The sequence below is a fragment of the Danio rerio genome, chromosome 10 (genome assembly GCF_052040795.2).
Source record: "Danio rerio strain M-AB ecotype USA chromosome 10, GRCz13ab, whole genome shotgun sequence".
Lineage (NCBI taxonomy): Eukaryota > Metazoa > Chordata > Actinopteri > Cypriniformes > Danionidae > Danio > Danio rerio.
This window is the reverse complement of record NC_141030.1, coordinates 23856162-23870223: the sequence shown is the minus strand read 5'-3', so window position 1 is coordinate 23870223 and position 14062 is coordinate 23856162. Positions and strand designations below refer to the sequence as shown.

Below are 14062 nucleotides of genomic sequence, written 5' to 3'. Positions count from 1 at the left end.
TGACCTAAAATTATTTGTCAGTAAAACAAAAAACATTTAGTTGGGTTAACATAAGATTATTCGTTTTCTGGAGAGGTGAACTACTCTTTAACAAAACTTTTTACGTTGTGTCAATTGAACATTTTTTATCTGCAGTACTGGAATGCCTGACGCTGAGTGACCCCCCCCCCCCCCCCCCAAAAAAAAAACATAATCTATATTTCCTTTTTTTTCCTCATATACTCACTTTTTTTTTTTTACCTTAAATTGATATGACTGTAGAAAGACAGGAAAGCATGGGGAGATGAGAGAGGATAAGGATCAGCATAGGACCTCGAGGCAGGAATTGATCTCAGGTCACCATGAACAGCGGAGTGACTTGTGTCAACGCAATAATCACTACACCATTGGCGTTGACTTAACTTTTGAAAACATCAGTTGCCCTGACCTAAAATGTTGAGTGAACGAAAAAACTTTTGTGGAAATTAATACTAAGAAAAAATGCATTATCAGAACAAACAAACATTGTTTTTATTTTTACATACTTTCTAATTGAAAAAAATTAGTAAGGCATGTGAAAAAGCGAAATTGAAATAAGGATTGTTTTTTTGTTGTTGTTGTTTTTTTGTTGTTGTTGTTGTACTGACATCAAATTTTTTCACAGTGTACAGTTAAAGTCAAAAGTAAAAAAAATAAATAAAATACAAATTCTTCAACACATTTTTAAATAATAGTTTTAATAAGTAATAATTAATTTGTCTATGATAAAAGCACTAGTTATTTTGCAAGATGCTAGTAATCAACTTTAAGTTAGGTTAATTAGGGAAGTCAACATTGATTAGTTTTGTAGCCAATGGGGGCTGATAATACTAAAGGGGACAAATTATTATTGAAAAATTGTTTAATAAAAACATTAAAAGCTGCTTATATTCCAGCCAAACTATAACAAATAAGACTTTAATCTGAAGAAAAATATTGTCAGAACTACTGTGAAAATTTCCTTGCTCCATTAAGCATCACTTTAATAATAATAATAAAAAACAAATTAATAGTAATAAATAAAATTATAAAAGAATTACTGCATTGAAAACATCATTTCTTTTTTACATTTTAAAGTATTTGCTTATGAATGTCAAAAAATGAAAGAAATATTAATGACAAGTAAAACATTTTTCAAAACCTAATGATTACAGCCCCAATTAAAAAAAAAAAAAAAAAAAAAAAATATATATATATATATATATATATATATATATATTTATATATATATATATATATATATATATATATATATATATATATATATATATATATATATATATATATATATATATATATATAATAAACTGCTAAATGTAAAATAAATGTAAAATAATGTTCACTGGCAAAATAAGCAATGAACCTGTCACATTTTTTCTCAAAAAACTTTTAAAGACTTTTATATAAAGTATTAAATACGTTTCAGTAGTTCAGTACTTTCCCCTTGTGTCATTCCATTGTCATTACACATTACTATTTTTCCAAAATTTTTTGGTTTTGTTTTATTTTCGTTTGTATTGTTTGGGTTTTTACCAAAATCTGGTTCAATGCCATGTCAACAGATCCTTTATAAATATTATTCACAAGGAAAAACATGATGTATTCAGTACTTATTTTCATAAGTACTTAACTTTCAAGATTGCAACTTTTTCTCTATGCTGTTATTCACGTTGTTCATGTAAGATTACACTCATCCGTATGATTAACAATTATTATCATAAACTATGTTATTTGTGACACCATAATTAAACGATACAGCAAAATATGAAACGATAGACTTTTTTTATTTATAGACGTTCCATACAATATATAAACATCATATTGCTTTTTATTTGGTCTCAAGATCTCATCTAGGTGAAGTATTCCTAACAAATGTATGAAAACACTCATGTTAAATGCGTACAAATGAGTCCTTGTTCAAATTCTGATTAAAAATACTCTGTTATTCTTGTGAAGATGAAGTCTACAGAAGTGGATCCAGGGTTATTCACTGACAGCTACTGCAAAGTGTGCAGCGCTCAGCTTATCTCTGAGTCACAGAGAGTCGCCCACTATGAGGTGAGTAACACGTTCACACACAAAGCATAAACATTTACTTACATTATACATGTTCATTTGATCCACTGTCAATAATATTCCCTGCTCTGCTGTGCACGTTTTTAAATGGGGGCAGATAAGTAAGTTAATTAGATTTTGTGCTGCTAATATTCACATGCAATTGAAAAAGAAGGTATTAATTTCACCCTCCATCAATCACACTGTGTAAATAAATTGATTTCTGATCAAATCAAGGTAATTATGTGGGCAATTGTTTGAAACATTAGGAATGAATGACACTGTACAGTCTATGGTAAGATAAATCATAGATTGAACCTGTTTTTTAATTGCACTGAATGGAAAGCAAATGAGATTTTTACAATATGTATCCTGTTGAGCTTCATAAGCAATCTCTTATTGTAGTCAATCAAAAAGGCAGAGATTTCAGTATGAGCTCCAACAGACGTCATTAGTTCTTATATCAGTTCTCATTCGATTCTTCTATGGGTTGGGATACAATTATAAATACATTTGAACACGCTTTGATTATTCATTATAATGTAAAATTTAAGACTCAACAAGATGAACTATTTAAAAACAAAGAAAAAAGGTGTAATTTGCAAAAAATGCAAAGCTGACAGATATGAATCCAGCTGAATCAAGTATTTAACCTTATTCATTACGTATTATGCATTTACGTATTATGCAGCATGTTAGGCAAGCAGATACACGTGAATGTGGATTTATGTACTTTATATAGATGTGAATATATTCACTGACAGTCAAATTGATTTGAAGTTTCCGAATGAGGCTGTGTTATTCAGTGGAATGTTATCATCTCGGAATAACATATTTTGAATGCCGTGACTGACCAATCAGAATTGAGTATTTCAAAAATGTGTGTTATAATATTAGTTATTAACTAACTTGACTTGAAGAGCATCTATGATGAAAATCATAGATTTGGACAGAACTGTGTGTAGGTATTGTGTGTCCATAATCATATTGAGATGATATAAAGACAATAAGTCTCTTTTTTTAAATCACCTGATGTTAAAATAGAATCTAAATTGCCTTATTTAGGCCAACGGCTACGCCCCACCCACCGATTTGATTAACAGTCGTGTATTAACATGCCTCCATAGTAACGCGTATAATCATATCAACAAGACAGGACGTGCGCAAAGCAACTGAGATTAAAATATCTGTTCAGCTCTCTGTGATCATCAATCATCATCAAATGTGATCAAGAATGAGTATTACAAGTTTAAAACATCTTTAAAGTAGTGCATGTTCGTAATAAATAACAATGATTTACTTTAGCTTTACTTATCACCACAACCACGAGCCAGAACAGTAATAAAAGAAGATGCTTCAGTACATTAAAATAACGAATATCCATACAGCAGTGGATATAAACATGTATCCTGTCACATTTGCCATGCAAAAACAGTACAAAGTTAAATGCGCGCACTGTTCTTACTGTAGTATTTTTCACAAATATTACATGAGTTCTGCTCCCTTCATGTCTGTCACTGTGCTGTTTATCTGACGCAGCCGAGCCGGAGATTGAGGCACACTCTGAAAGGCATGTGGAAACGGTGAGCGAGTAGAACTGCTGTAGCATTAACGGCACAGGCAACAAAAACAGCTACATTGTGTTCAGAGCAGAAAATTCCAATTTTCTGAAAGGTATAATAAATAATCTGACCGGGGTTTTGAGCTGAAACTTTACAGACACATTCTGGAGAAACAAAATAGACTTATCTTAAATCTTGAAAAGGGGCTAAAATAGATGCCCTTTAAGAGTGAAATTACTTGTTCATCATTTAGTAATCATTGTTCAGTATATTAGAATCATGCTGTCAATGTTGTCCATGTATTTTTTTTTTTATCACAATACACTGTATAAAATGCAGTGTTCCACACAGTTCATTCATGTTGTCCCAGCACAAATCGATTTAGTTAACATAAATTTAAGTGGACTGAACAAAAAATCTCAAGAATTTTCGTTTTAGCTTAAACAGTAGTAAAATATATATTTTGTGTGTGTGTGTGTGTGTGTGTGTGTGTGTGTGTGTGTGTGTGTGTGTGTGTGTGTGTGTGTGTGTGTAATATGCTTACTCTTTTTGAACTAAAAAATGTAGGATTTATGTTCCAGTGGTTGGTTAAAAAAATTAAAATGCACCCTATGGAGTCATAGATCTAAAGGTTAAACAATACATTTGTAATCTTAAACTTGGACAACAAAACTTAGATTGTTTTTTTAAAGCCAGAAATAAATTATATGGTCAAATTATTGCCTTGCTTTTATGCCCAAATCATTTGCATATTAAGCAAATATCATGGTCCTCAAATATAGTATGGTATATGGTATATCAAATATAGTATTGGATATATTTCCTACACTGAAAAAAAAAGATGTCTGCAAAATTGTTGCAAACAATATATGTGTTGAATTTAAACAAATTTAATTTAGTAATGTTTAACTTAATTTACTTTTAGTTTATTAATTTATTAATTTAGTTTAAATTCAGCTTAAAGAAATTATTTACTTTACAAATATATAGTAAATATATTTTTAAAGGAATCATCTTTAAATTGTTTTTTTTTTTCAGTGTACTTTAATTATAGGATGACACAATTTAATTTGAATTAACTCATTATTTAAATCTTTTTTTGAACCCCCAGATTTTCAAATAGTATAACAGCAAAGTATCAATGGAAAACTTGTATAGATCATAATTTTAAAAAGACATTTATTACTAGTTTCATAGTCCAGGGTCACATTTTCCCCATCTTTTTTTGCTCATATTTATCAAAGGTGCCAATACTAGAGGGTAATGTGTTATGTTTAAAGCACACTTATAGTACATTTATTCGCAATCAATAGTTCCTTGGTAGCCCAATTACAGATGTGAGTCACATCACCAATCTTGAATACACAGACAGACCATATGGGGACTCACAATTTGCTCTCTTTGCTTAAAAAGTAATTACTTTTGTATATTTGCATCTGTTAATGGTTTGTCAATGCATAAACCTCAGTGAGACAAGCCATTATGGAGACGCATGTGGATCACTAACAGCATTGTCAGCTTTCTGCCTTTTTAAATCTCTCCCATTTCTTCCCAGCAGCTCAGAGCTGTTTTCTAAGGCAGGATCCAAGTCAGATCATTACATACTACTGGATGTCTCGGCATGCATGATTTGTCAGGCCAAATTCTAAATCTCAGCAGTTCAAAAAGTCAGTGGTTGTCAGAAACACCCAGCTGTTTCTCTTTCGCTTCTCGCACCAAATAACCTGAGGAATTAGATGTGCTGGTCTTTATATTGCACACCAATCATCCGGACCCTCAGACCAGCTGAGACTTCCTGCACTAAAAGTGTGACAATTCTGCTTTAGAATAGCCCTGCGGGTTAGTGTCTGCCTGGTTTTGTCAATCTGGTAAACTGAAAATAACAGGCACTTGTGGCAAAAAAAGAAAAGGTACCAAAAATAAAGAAAAATACAAGAGGTAAGGGGCAAAAAAAATACAGAAAACACATCAGCCAGTGTCACTTGCTTGCTTTAGTTGTTGTCTTATAACCCTTTAACGAAGACTTAAAAACTTAAACGTAAACATAATATTTATCAAGCATTGATAAATAAAATAAAAATAAAATAAAAAAAACAAATAAAATAAAAAAAGTAAAAATAAACAGATGGGCACTTTATTGATGCTGTGACCTCTTAGATAAATTAACATTAACCTGAATTTGAACATTAACCATTGTGCACTGTTCGAATTTACTACCCTTTTGTTATGCTCAGGATGAAAGCATCTACTGAATTAAACTGCTGTGAAAATGCATCAGATTATTATTTTTTTTGCATAAGTCTTAATCAAACTCAGTCCTGAGCAAAACTACTAAATTGTTTAGAAAATTTACAGGACTTTAACTCTTTAATTGCCAAACTCGTACAGTAAATTGTCACCTTGGAATTATAAGGTTCAATCTGCGTTCTGAATGATTGTGAGATATTGAGCTTCATAGTTGCTGCAGTCCATAGCAAACAGTATGGGCTCTATTTTGACGGTCCATTCGCAGAGAACATCCACTAAATTAAATTGCTGTAAAAATGCATCAGTTTAATATTTAAAAAAATAAAATATTGATCTTATGCATTTTTACAGCAGTTGTAATTTAGTGGATGTTTTATCCCTAACATAAGTGTATTGCCGAGTTTTTTTTTTTTAAGTTAAAGTATGTGTCAAACAGCCAAAATGTGTCAAAATAAGATTTGTCACAAAAATCATTCTGCTTGCTGAAACACTGAGAAAGTTATAGCCAAATTAAGACACAAAATCACCCCAGAGTGCATAAAAACATCCCCAACAGCACATAAGGGTTAAATCACCAGGACTACAGCACTGCAATATAGTGGAATAGATTGCACACAATACAGTTTAGAAATATATTATGTAGGAAGACAACAATCAACAGATTTATTTTAAACTTGACGATTTTTCAGTTTGTTCGATTTCTGTCCAGAGTTGTATATAAACTGCACATCAACAACTTTATACTATAAAGTCTATAAAGAAAGTTAACAAAGATTACAGCAAATAAAGCTGGAGAACTGATAGTTTAATTCCACAGGTTATTTAGTGGATGATATATTCTGCATTTGTTTTAACTAACGATAACAATCAATTGTTTCAAACGACAGCAATATCTGAAAATTTTCGACATTAAACCCTACAGACCATATTTATTAGTTTGGCCAGTTGTCATTACATCTAGTTTAGGGGATTACTTGGGGTTTATTTGAAAGTCTAAAGCTTGAATAAACATTTATATGTAAGGTACATGGGCTTCATTCAGTAACTGCGCATCTGTTCATTTCATTTAATGTATGTATTACGGTAAGTTAGTTTTTTTAAAAGGAACGGCACAAAAATTTCTCAGGTTATGATGTATAAAATATTGGAAGAATATCCTAAATATTGTTGTTTGTAGTTTTAGTAAGGCATTTGTTAGTAAAGCAGAATGTCATAATAAAGGTTTAGACTGTATTTGCTTCTTAGATTATCTGTGTATTATGCACCACATCACCCTGTAACCCTGGTTGGTTACTCACTGAAGCTAAGCAGGGCTGAGCCTGGTCAGTATCTGGATAGGAGACCACATGTGAAAACGAGGTTGCTGTTAGTGAGGCCAGCGGGCGGTGCTCAACCTGCAGTCTGTGTGAGTCCTTATGCCCCAGTAAAGTGAAGGGGACACAATACTGTCACGTTAAACCGAGGTCCTGACTTTCTGACATCATTGAAAATCCCAAGGCACATTTCACAAAGAGTAGGAGTGTATTTGGTGTCCTGGTCAAATTCTCTTCATCAGCCCAATCACCCCCATACTTGGAATTGGCTCTATCACTGTCTCTCCACTCTAGCTGGTGTGTAGTGAGTGAACTGGCGCTATTGTCCTGCGGCTGCTGTTGCATCAGCCAAGTGGAAGCTGCACACTGGTGGTGGTGTGGAGAGAGCCCCCCAATAAATGTGCTATATAAATACACATTACACATTAAATACAACCAGATCAAATCAAATCACTGATTTGCTGATCTTCTGCATCCCTATACTTCTAAAAGTGTAAGATCTTGTAGTCTATTGATAATCCCTTATTCAAAACAAAGCACCGGAGAGAGAACCTTGCTCATTTGTTATCCTTAACTTTTAACAAGTAATGATGTGTTTCATATTTGTTTTCATTTGTCTGCCCATGCTATATTGAGCAGCCTAACGTTATTTCTGTTTGTGGATATTTTATTTGTGTTATTAAAACACCTCACCTTATTTAAAAGTGCCTTAAAATGAATTAAACTTATACTGAACTACAATGGGAACACTGTTACTCCTGCAGTTCTACACAAACCACCTGCTTCAAGAAAATGAAATTGCATTTTTAACAATCATATCTAACGTTTTAGGTTTGTGCCTGTATGTTTAATGTAGAATCAATTTATAAAGTCACAATATTATTTTTCTACTTTATATTTTGAAATTACAAATACAATTACAATTACCTACAATACTCAAGATAATGTATGTTGCTTCTTTGTGTCGATCATGGTTAAAGGGCAGTTGTTGCTTCTAATTTGAAATTATTTTTCAATGAAGTCGGAATCAGCAATGGAAAATCTTCATCAGTGCATCTCTAATTTTATGTTTACTTGTAAGTGCAAAGTACATAAACCTCACTGTAGGTCTAAAGTGTATTTAATGTATTTATAGCTTTGTTTCCATTAAACTTTTTATGCACATTATGGAATATTGTATATAAAATGCTTAATGAAAACACCAACATGTATTTTTAAAATGTGCCTAAAAACAAATACACACAACTAAATAGGATAAACCTTTTATTCTTTAAGAATAAATCTGCATAAACTGCAAAGCACATTCACCAAATACAGTCCAACATGTGCATCAAATAAGTCATGTGAATTTGGTTTAACAGATTATGTGATAACAAAAATGGGTGTAAGGACACAGCATTAATGGACAAACCAATGGACCGATCACATTGCACAACATCTGAAATGTTGTTTTAGTCATCCCTTAACGAAGTTTGTCATCAAAATGGTTTACCTCCCAGAATTGTCTTGAGTGGTTGCACTCCCAAAGAGTGATCTCATGCCTCAAAAAGTCACTGTGCGTTTATTGCATTTAGCTTTCGATAAGTAATCTATTATATAAGAAAAAGACCACAGTGTCTACTTCTACCGCAGAATATTTCGTTCTTCATTTTGATATTTGGTGTCAGTTGATCAGATAGTAATGATTTTGTAAAGGCTTGTGTCTTTAAAGTAAATTTCTGATTATGATCTTATGCATATATCATTACCTCAGCCATGAATGGAGATGTCTCAATTGTTGGCTCTTAAATTTGTCATTCTCCAGCCCCTGAGGGAATGCAACCATGTGCTTGACACATTTGGGCTGGCTGAGAAACAGCTGTTTGCTTGATAACCAAGTCTTTAGTCAGGTCTCATCTGCAATATCATGTCTCTCATGTTTAAATGATGAGGTTTTCAACATGAAAAGTTTAGATTTGATCTGAAATCCTCGTTGTTTCTCATTGGTCATGGCAGGATAGTTGTTGATGGATGGAAAGATCAGTTGAAAGATCATTATAGATGATGGGTGCACAGATGCTTAAACTCAGGTGGGTGAGGTCTAAATATATTTCTCTAAGATTAAGAATTTTGGATTTATAGTTATATTAAGCGTGTTTGACAACAATGACTTTTAAATTCATATTTTTCCGTAATTAATTCCTTCCTTTAAATTCTATAACTTAAATTCCTTGATCCAAAACAACCAGAATCAAAATGAATCTTTAGGTCTGAGTCAAAGGAGATCTGAAAAGATCAAATAAAATCGTAAAGGAAAAATCGTGGTTTGGAATTACATTAAGTATGGGGACGTGCGAGAGATCATCAACAGCCTGAGGTATCAAGACATTTGTGCTGCCCATTACATTACAAACCACAGGACAGGGCAAATTCTTCAGCAGGATAGCGCTCCTTCTCATAATTCAGCCTCCACATCAAAGTTACTGAAAGCAAAGAAGGTCAAGGTGCTCCAGGACTGGCCTGCCTAGTCACCAGGTATGATCATTATTAAGCATGTTTGGGACGAAGGAGGAGGCATTGAAGATGAATCCGAAGAATCTTAATGAACTCTGAAAGTCCTGCAAGAATGCTTTCTTTGCCATTCCAGATGACTTTATTAGTAATTTATTAGTCATTGCAGAGATGTATGGATGCAGTCATCCAAGTTCATGGGAGTCATACACAATATTAATTCTTTTTCCACTGCACCATGACTTTATATTCTATACTGTGCATTATTTCTGTTAAGGGACAAAACTTTTGTCTAAGCAAAATCAGAAGTTACTGTCCCAATTTAATAATTAAAAATAAAGGCATTAACATTATTTTGGTAAAATCTAGAGACATTTGCCTTTCATATAAGCAACTTCTGAAACCAAATGATCTACTAGAAGTCAAGTTATGAGTTGTTGTTTCTAAAACTTGGATAGGCAACAAAACTTTTGTCAGGTACTGTATATTAACTATATACGTTTCAAAAATCAGACATCCAATTTTGTTGTCTGAATTAAATTTAAAAAGAATTGACTCAAAAGCATTTTAAATGCAAGTAAAGTGCCTGCTTTAATGTACTGCTTTAAATAACTTTGTTTTTACAAAATAAAATGTCAGAATATGGGTTAAATATTGCTCTGTATATTTTGTCAAAATTAAACAATATACTTATTCTGACATGTATTTGTAACATCAACATGGCTTAAGTTACAGCTCTAAAGTTTCTTAAATTATTATTATTATTTAGCATTGTGTAAGTTGTTTCTCTTAAAGTCTCACTTGTGTGTTCAAACTTCGATTGAAGAGTTTTTTTTTCTTCTGTTGAACAAAAAAGAAAATAGTTTGAAGAATGCCTTTGACTTCCATATATTCCAGGTCAATGGGTGCCTGCTTCCAGAACTCTTCAAAATATATATTTTTTTTGTGTTCAAAAGAAGAACGATACTCATTCATTCATTTTCCTTCGGCTTATCCCTTGTTTATCAAGGGTCGCCACAGTGGAATGAAGTTGTTTTAAGCAGTTTCAGCCACAACCCAGTACTGGAAAACAACTATAGAGACAGACACAGACACAGACACACACAGACACACACACACACACACACACACACACACACACACACACACACACACACACACACACACACACACACACACACACAGGACAATTAAGTGAATCCAATTCACTTATAGCGCATGTCTTTGGACTGTGGGGGAAACTGAAGACCCAGAGGAAACCCAAACACTGCAAAAAACGATTTTCTTACTTGGTTTTTTTTTTGTTTCTAGTCTTAATGCCAAATACTTAAATCTTAATTTCTAGGCCAGAAAATCACATCGTATTGTTTTAAGAAATAATACGCCAAAATTAAGTGAGTTTTTCCTTAAAACAAGCAAAATATTCTGCCAGTGGTGTAAGCTAAATAATCTTATGTCAAAAGGAAAAACAAGATTACTTTGCTCACCCCATTGGCAGAACATTTTGCTTGTTTTAAGAAAAAATTCACTTAATTTTGGCATATTATTTCTGAAAACAAGAAAATATGTTTCGCTTGCCTAGAAAATGCTTCTTGATATAAGAATTTTCAGATATTTGGACTAAAAACAAGACAAAAAATCTAAGTAAGAAAAACATTTTTTTTTTCAGTGCACGAACACATGGAGAACATGCAAACTCCACACAGAAATGCAACTGACCCATGCAGCTGGCACTCAAACCAGCAACCTTCTTGCTGTGAGGCGACAGTGCTAACCACTGAGCCAGCGTGCCGCCATAACAGACACTTAAATACACACTCAAATACAGAATTTTATAGACAGAATTTTTGTTCTTGTGTGAACTATGTGAAGGAAATTTGATTATTTGGTTTTATCTGGGTTTCTGTCTTCCCCAGTAACAACAATTGCTTGACTGGTTGTTTTTTTCTGATGGTTAGTGTTTTCAATTAAACATTTCAACAGAAGCTTTAGCACTCTAAGATCTCTCGTTAGGTCTGTTTTAAAAGGTTTCCATTGCAATAAATCATGAAAATGAACGAGAGCATATATAAACCCTCCTGTTGTGCTCTAAAGCCATCAAAAAGACATCGTAAAACATACTGCACGCTTCCCATTACAACACAGTGACACATCTGCTCAACAGCGCTTTTGGTTTCCTTTCTTGTTTTTTCACAGAATTCAGAAAACAAAGCCCTGAGGTGCAGACTTGTTATTGTCAGCTGGTTGCTGCTATAATGAGGACAGTAGAAGTTAGCAGGAGGCAGAGTGATGAGGATGTGTGGTCATGCATTTAATGAGAGCCATCCCAGTGCCTCCACCCTGCTGAGAAGAGCCCAGTTTACACAAACCAACAAAGTCAAGGCTAGCATTAGCCGCTTGGCTTATTAGAACAGACAGCTAGGATCAATAGCAAACATTTGTCAGAGCCGCCTAACTGGGATGCGATTTTATACACCCCGGGTAATTGAATCCACAATTCATTTGACCTAGGCAGTGTCAAGCCTTGTTGCCACCTGGCATTAAAATGTGTTTTCAGCGATCAGATCACAAAGCGTCACCTGAGATACATGACCCTTTCCATCTGCTATTAACATGCTTTGCAATGAGTCTTTTGTAATCACTTGTGTGTGGGCTGTTCAATTACAAAAGTTTTGGCATTGATTATGATTCCTAGATCTAGAATTGATGGATTTGACTCAGAGAATCGATTCCTCACTGCTGTTGTTATTCTTTGTCAGTTCAATGGCAGCCTTTCAGCACTATTCAAGAGAAAAATAATGTTGAATTTTATTTAAAACTAAAACAATACCTCATGCATCTGTTTTCAGGAATATATTTATTTTAAGTTTTACTTGTTACACATTTCATGTACATACTATAGTAAATATAATTAATTATGCATTATTTCATGCAAAGAACTCTGAACCTAATCCACATTCTAACCCTAACCATATGGTAAGTACGTGTAATTAATTAATAATAATCAGAATTTAATAGCTACGATGTAACAAGGACACCTTAAAATAAAGTGTAACCTTGCTTTCTTTTATGTATTGTATCTCAAAGCTTCTGTTGTTGATTATAATTTAGTTTCACCACATACTAAAGCATGCTATGTATGAGGGTTAACAAACGTGTGCATTGGGTGCAAGAATTATGCTTAAATTAATAGGTAATAATCAGCAATGCATGTTTACGTACACTCACCGGCCACTTTATTAGGTACACCTTAGTAGTGTACTAGTTCCTCTTTTGCCTTCAGAACTGCCTTAGTCCTTCATGGCATAAATTCAACAAGGTACCGGAAATATTCCTCAGAGATTTTGGACCATATTGACATGATAGCATCACACAGTTGCTGCAGATTTTTCAGCTGCACATCCATGATGTGAATCTCCTGGTCCGTCGCATCCCAAAGGTGCTCTATTGGATTGAGATCTGGTGACTGTGGAGGCCGTTTGGACATGGTCAGCATCAATATTCAGGTAGGCTGTGGTGTTGAAACGATACTCAGTTGGTACTAATGGGCCCAAAGTGTGCCAAGTAAATATCCGTCACACCATTTCACCACCATAACCAGCCTGAATCGTTGATACAGGATGTAGGCAGGATGGATCCATGCTTTCATGTTGTTGACACCAAACTCTGACTCTACCATTTGAATGAAGCAGCAGAAATCAAGACTTGAGGTTTGGTCTTCTGCTGCTGTGGCCCATCTGCTTCTAGGTTGGACATGTTGTGCAATCAGAGATGCTATTCTGTATACCTCGGTTGTAAAGAGTTGTTATTTGAGTTATTGTTGTCTATCAGCTGGAATCAGTCTGGCCATTCCCCTTTGACCTCTGGTTTCAACAAGGCATTGTTGCGCCCACAAAACGGCAGCTCACTGAAGCTATCAATTCTGGCCGTAGTGTATTTGTGTGAATTCAAGAGTGTATGGGTGTTTCCCAGTATTCGGTTGTGCATGGAAGGGCATCTACTGCATAAAACATATGCTGGATAAGTTGGCGGTTCATTCCATGTGGCGAACCCTAATGAATAAATGGACTGAGCCAAAAAGAAAATGAATGAATGAATGAATGCTGCCATGTGATTAGAAATTTGCATTAACGAACAGTTGGACGGGTCTACCTAATAAAGTGGCCAGTGAGTGTATTTGGATATTATAGCATGACATACTATAACCAGTTGGTGTGCAAATGAATGTATACAGTTGTTTAAACCAGTTCATTAAAGCAAACCATCTAAATCTGAGCACAGTTAGCAAGAAAGAGTCAAATTAATACTTAATTAGTTACAAATTAATAATTAATACTTTTTTTAACTGAAAAGAAGAGTCAATTAACATTATGGAAT

At 33.8% G+C, this 14062-nt stretch overlaps 1 protein-coding gene across 3 annotated transcripts in view; it reads left to right on the top strand.

Moving 5' to 3' along the window:
• The window catches only part of zmat4b (zinc finger, matrin-type 4b), a 63125-nt gene that overhangs the window by 4850 nt on the left and 44213 nt on the right, over window positions 1-14062 (top strand). For all 3 annotated transcript variants that reach the window (XR_015501040.1, XM_087270496.1, XM_087270495.1), the window contains exon 2: window positions 1975-2076. Coding sequence is in view for 2 of the 3 variants with exons in the window: in XM_087270496.1 (XP_087126622.1) it covers window positions 1975-2076 (102 nt within the window). In the remaining variant the exon portion in view is untranslated. The remainder of the gene's footprint in view (window positions 1-1974; window positions 2077-14062) is intronic.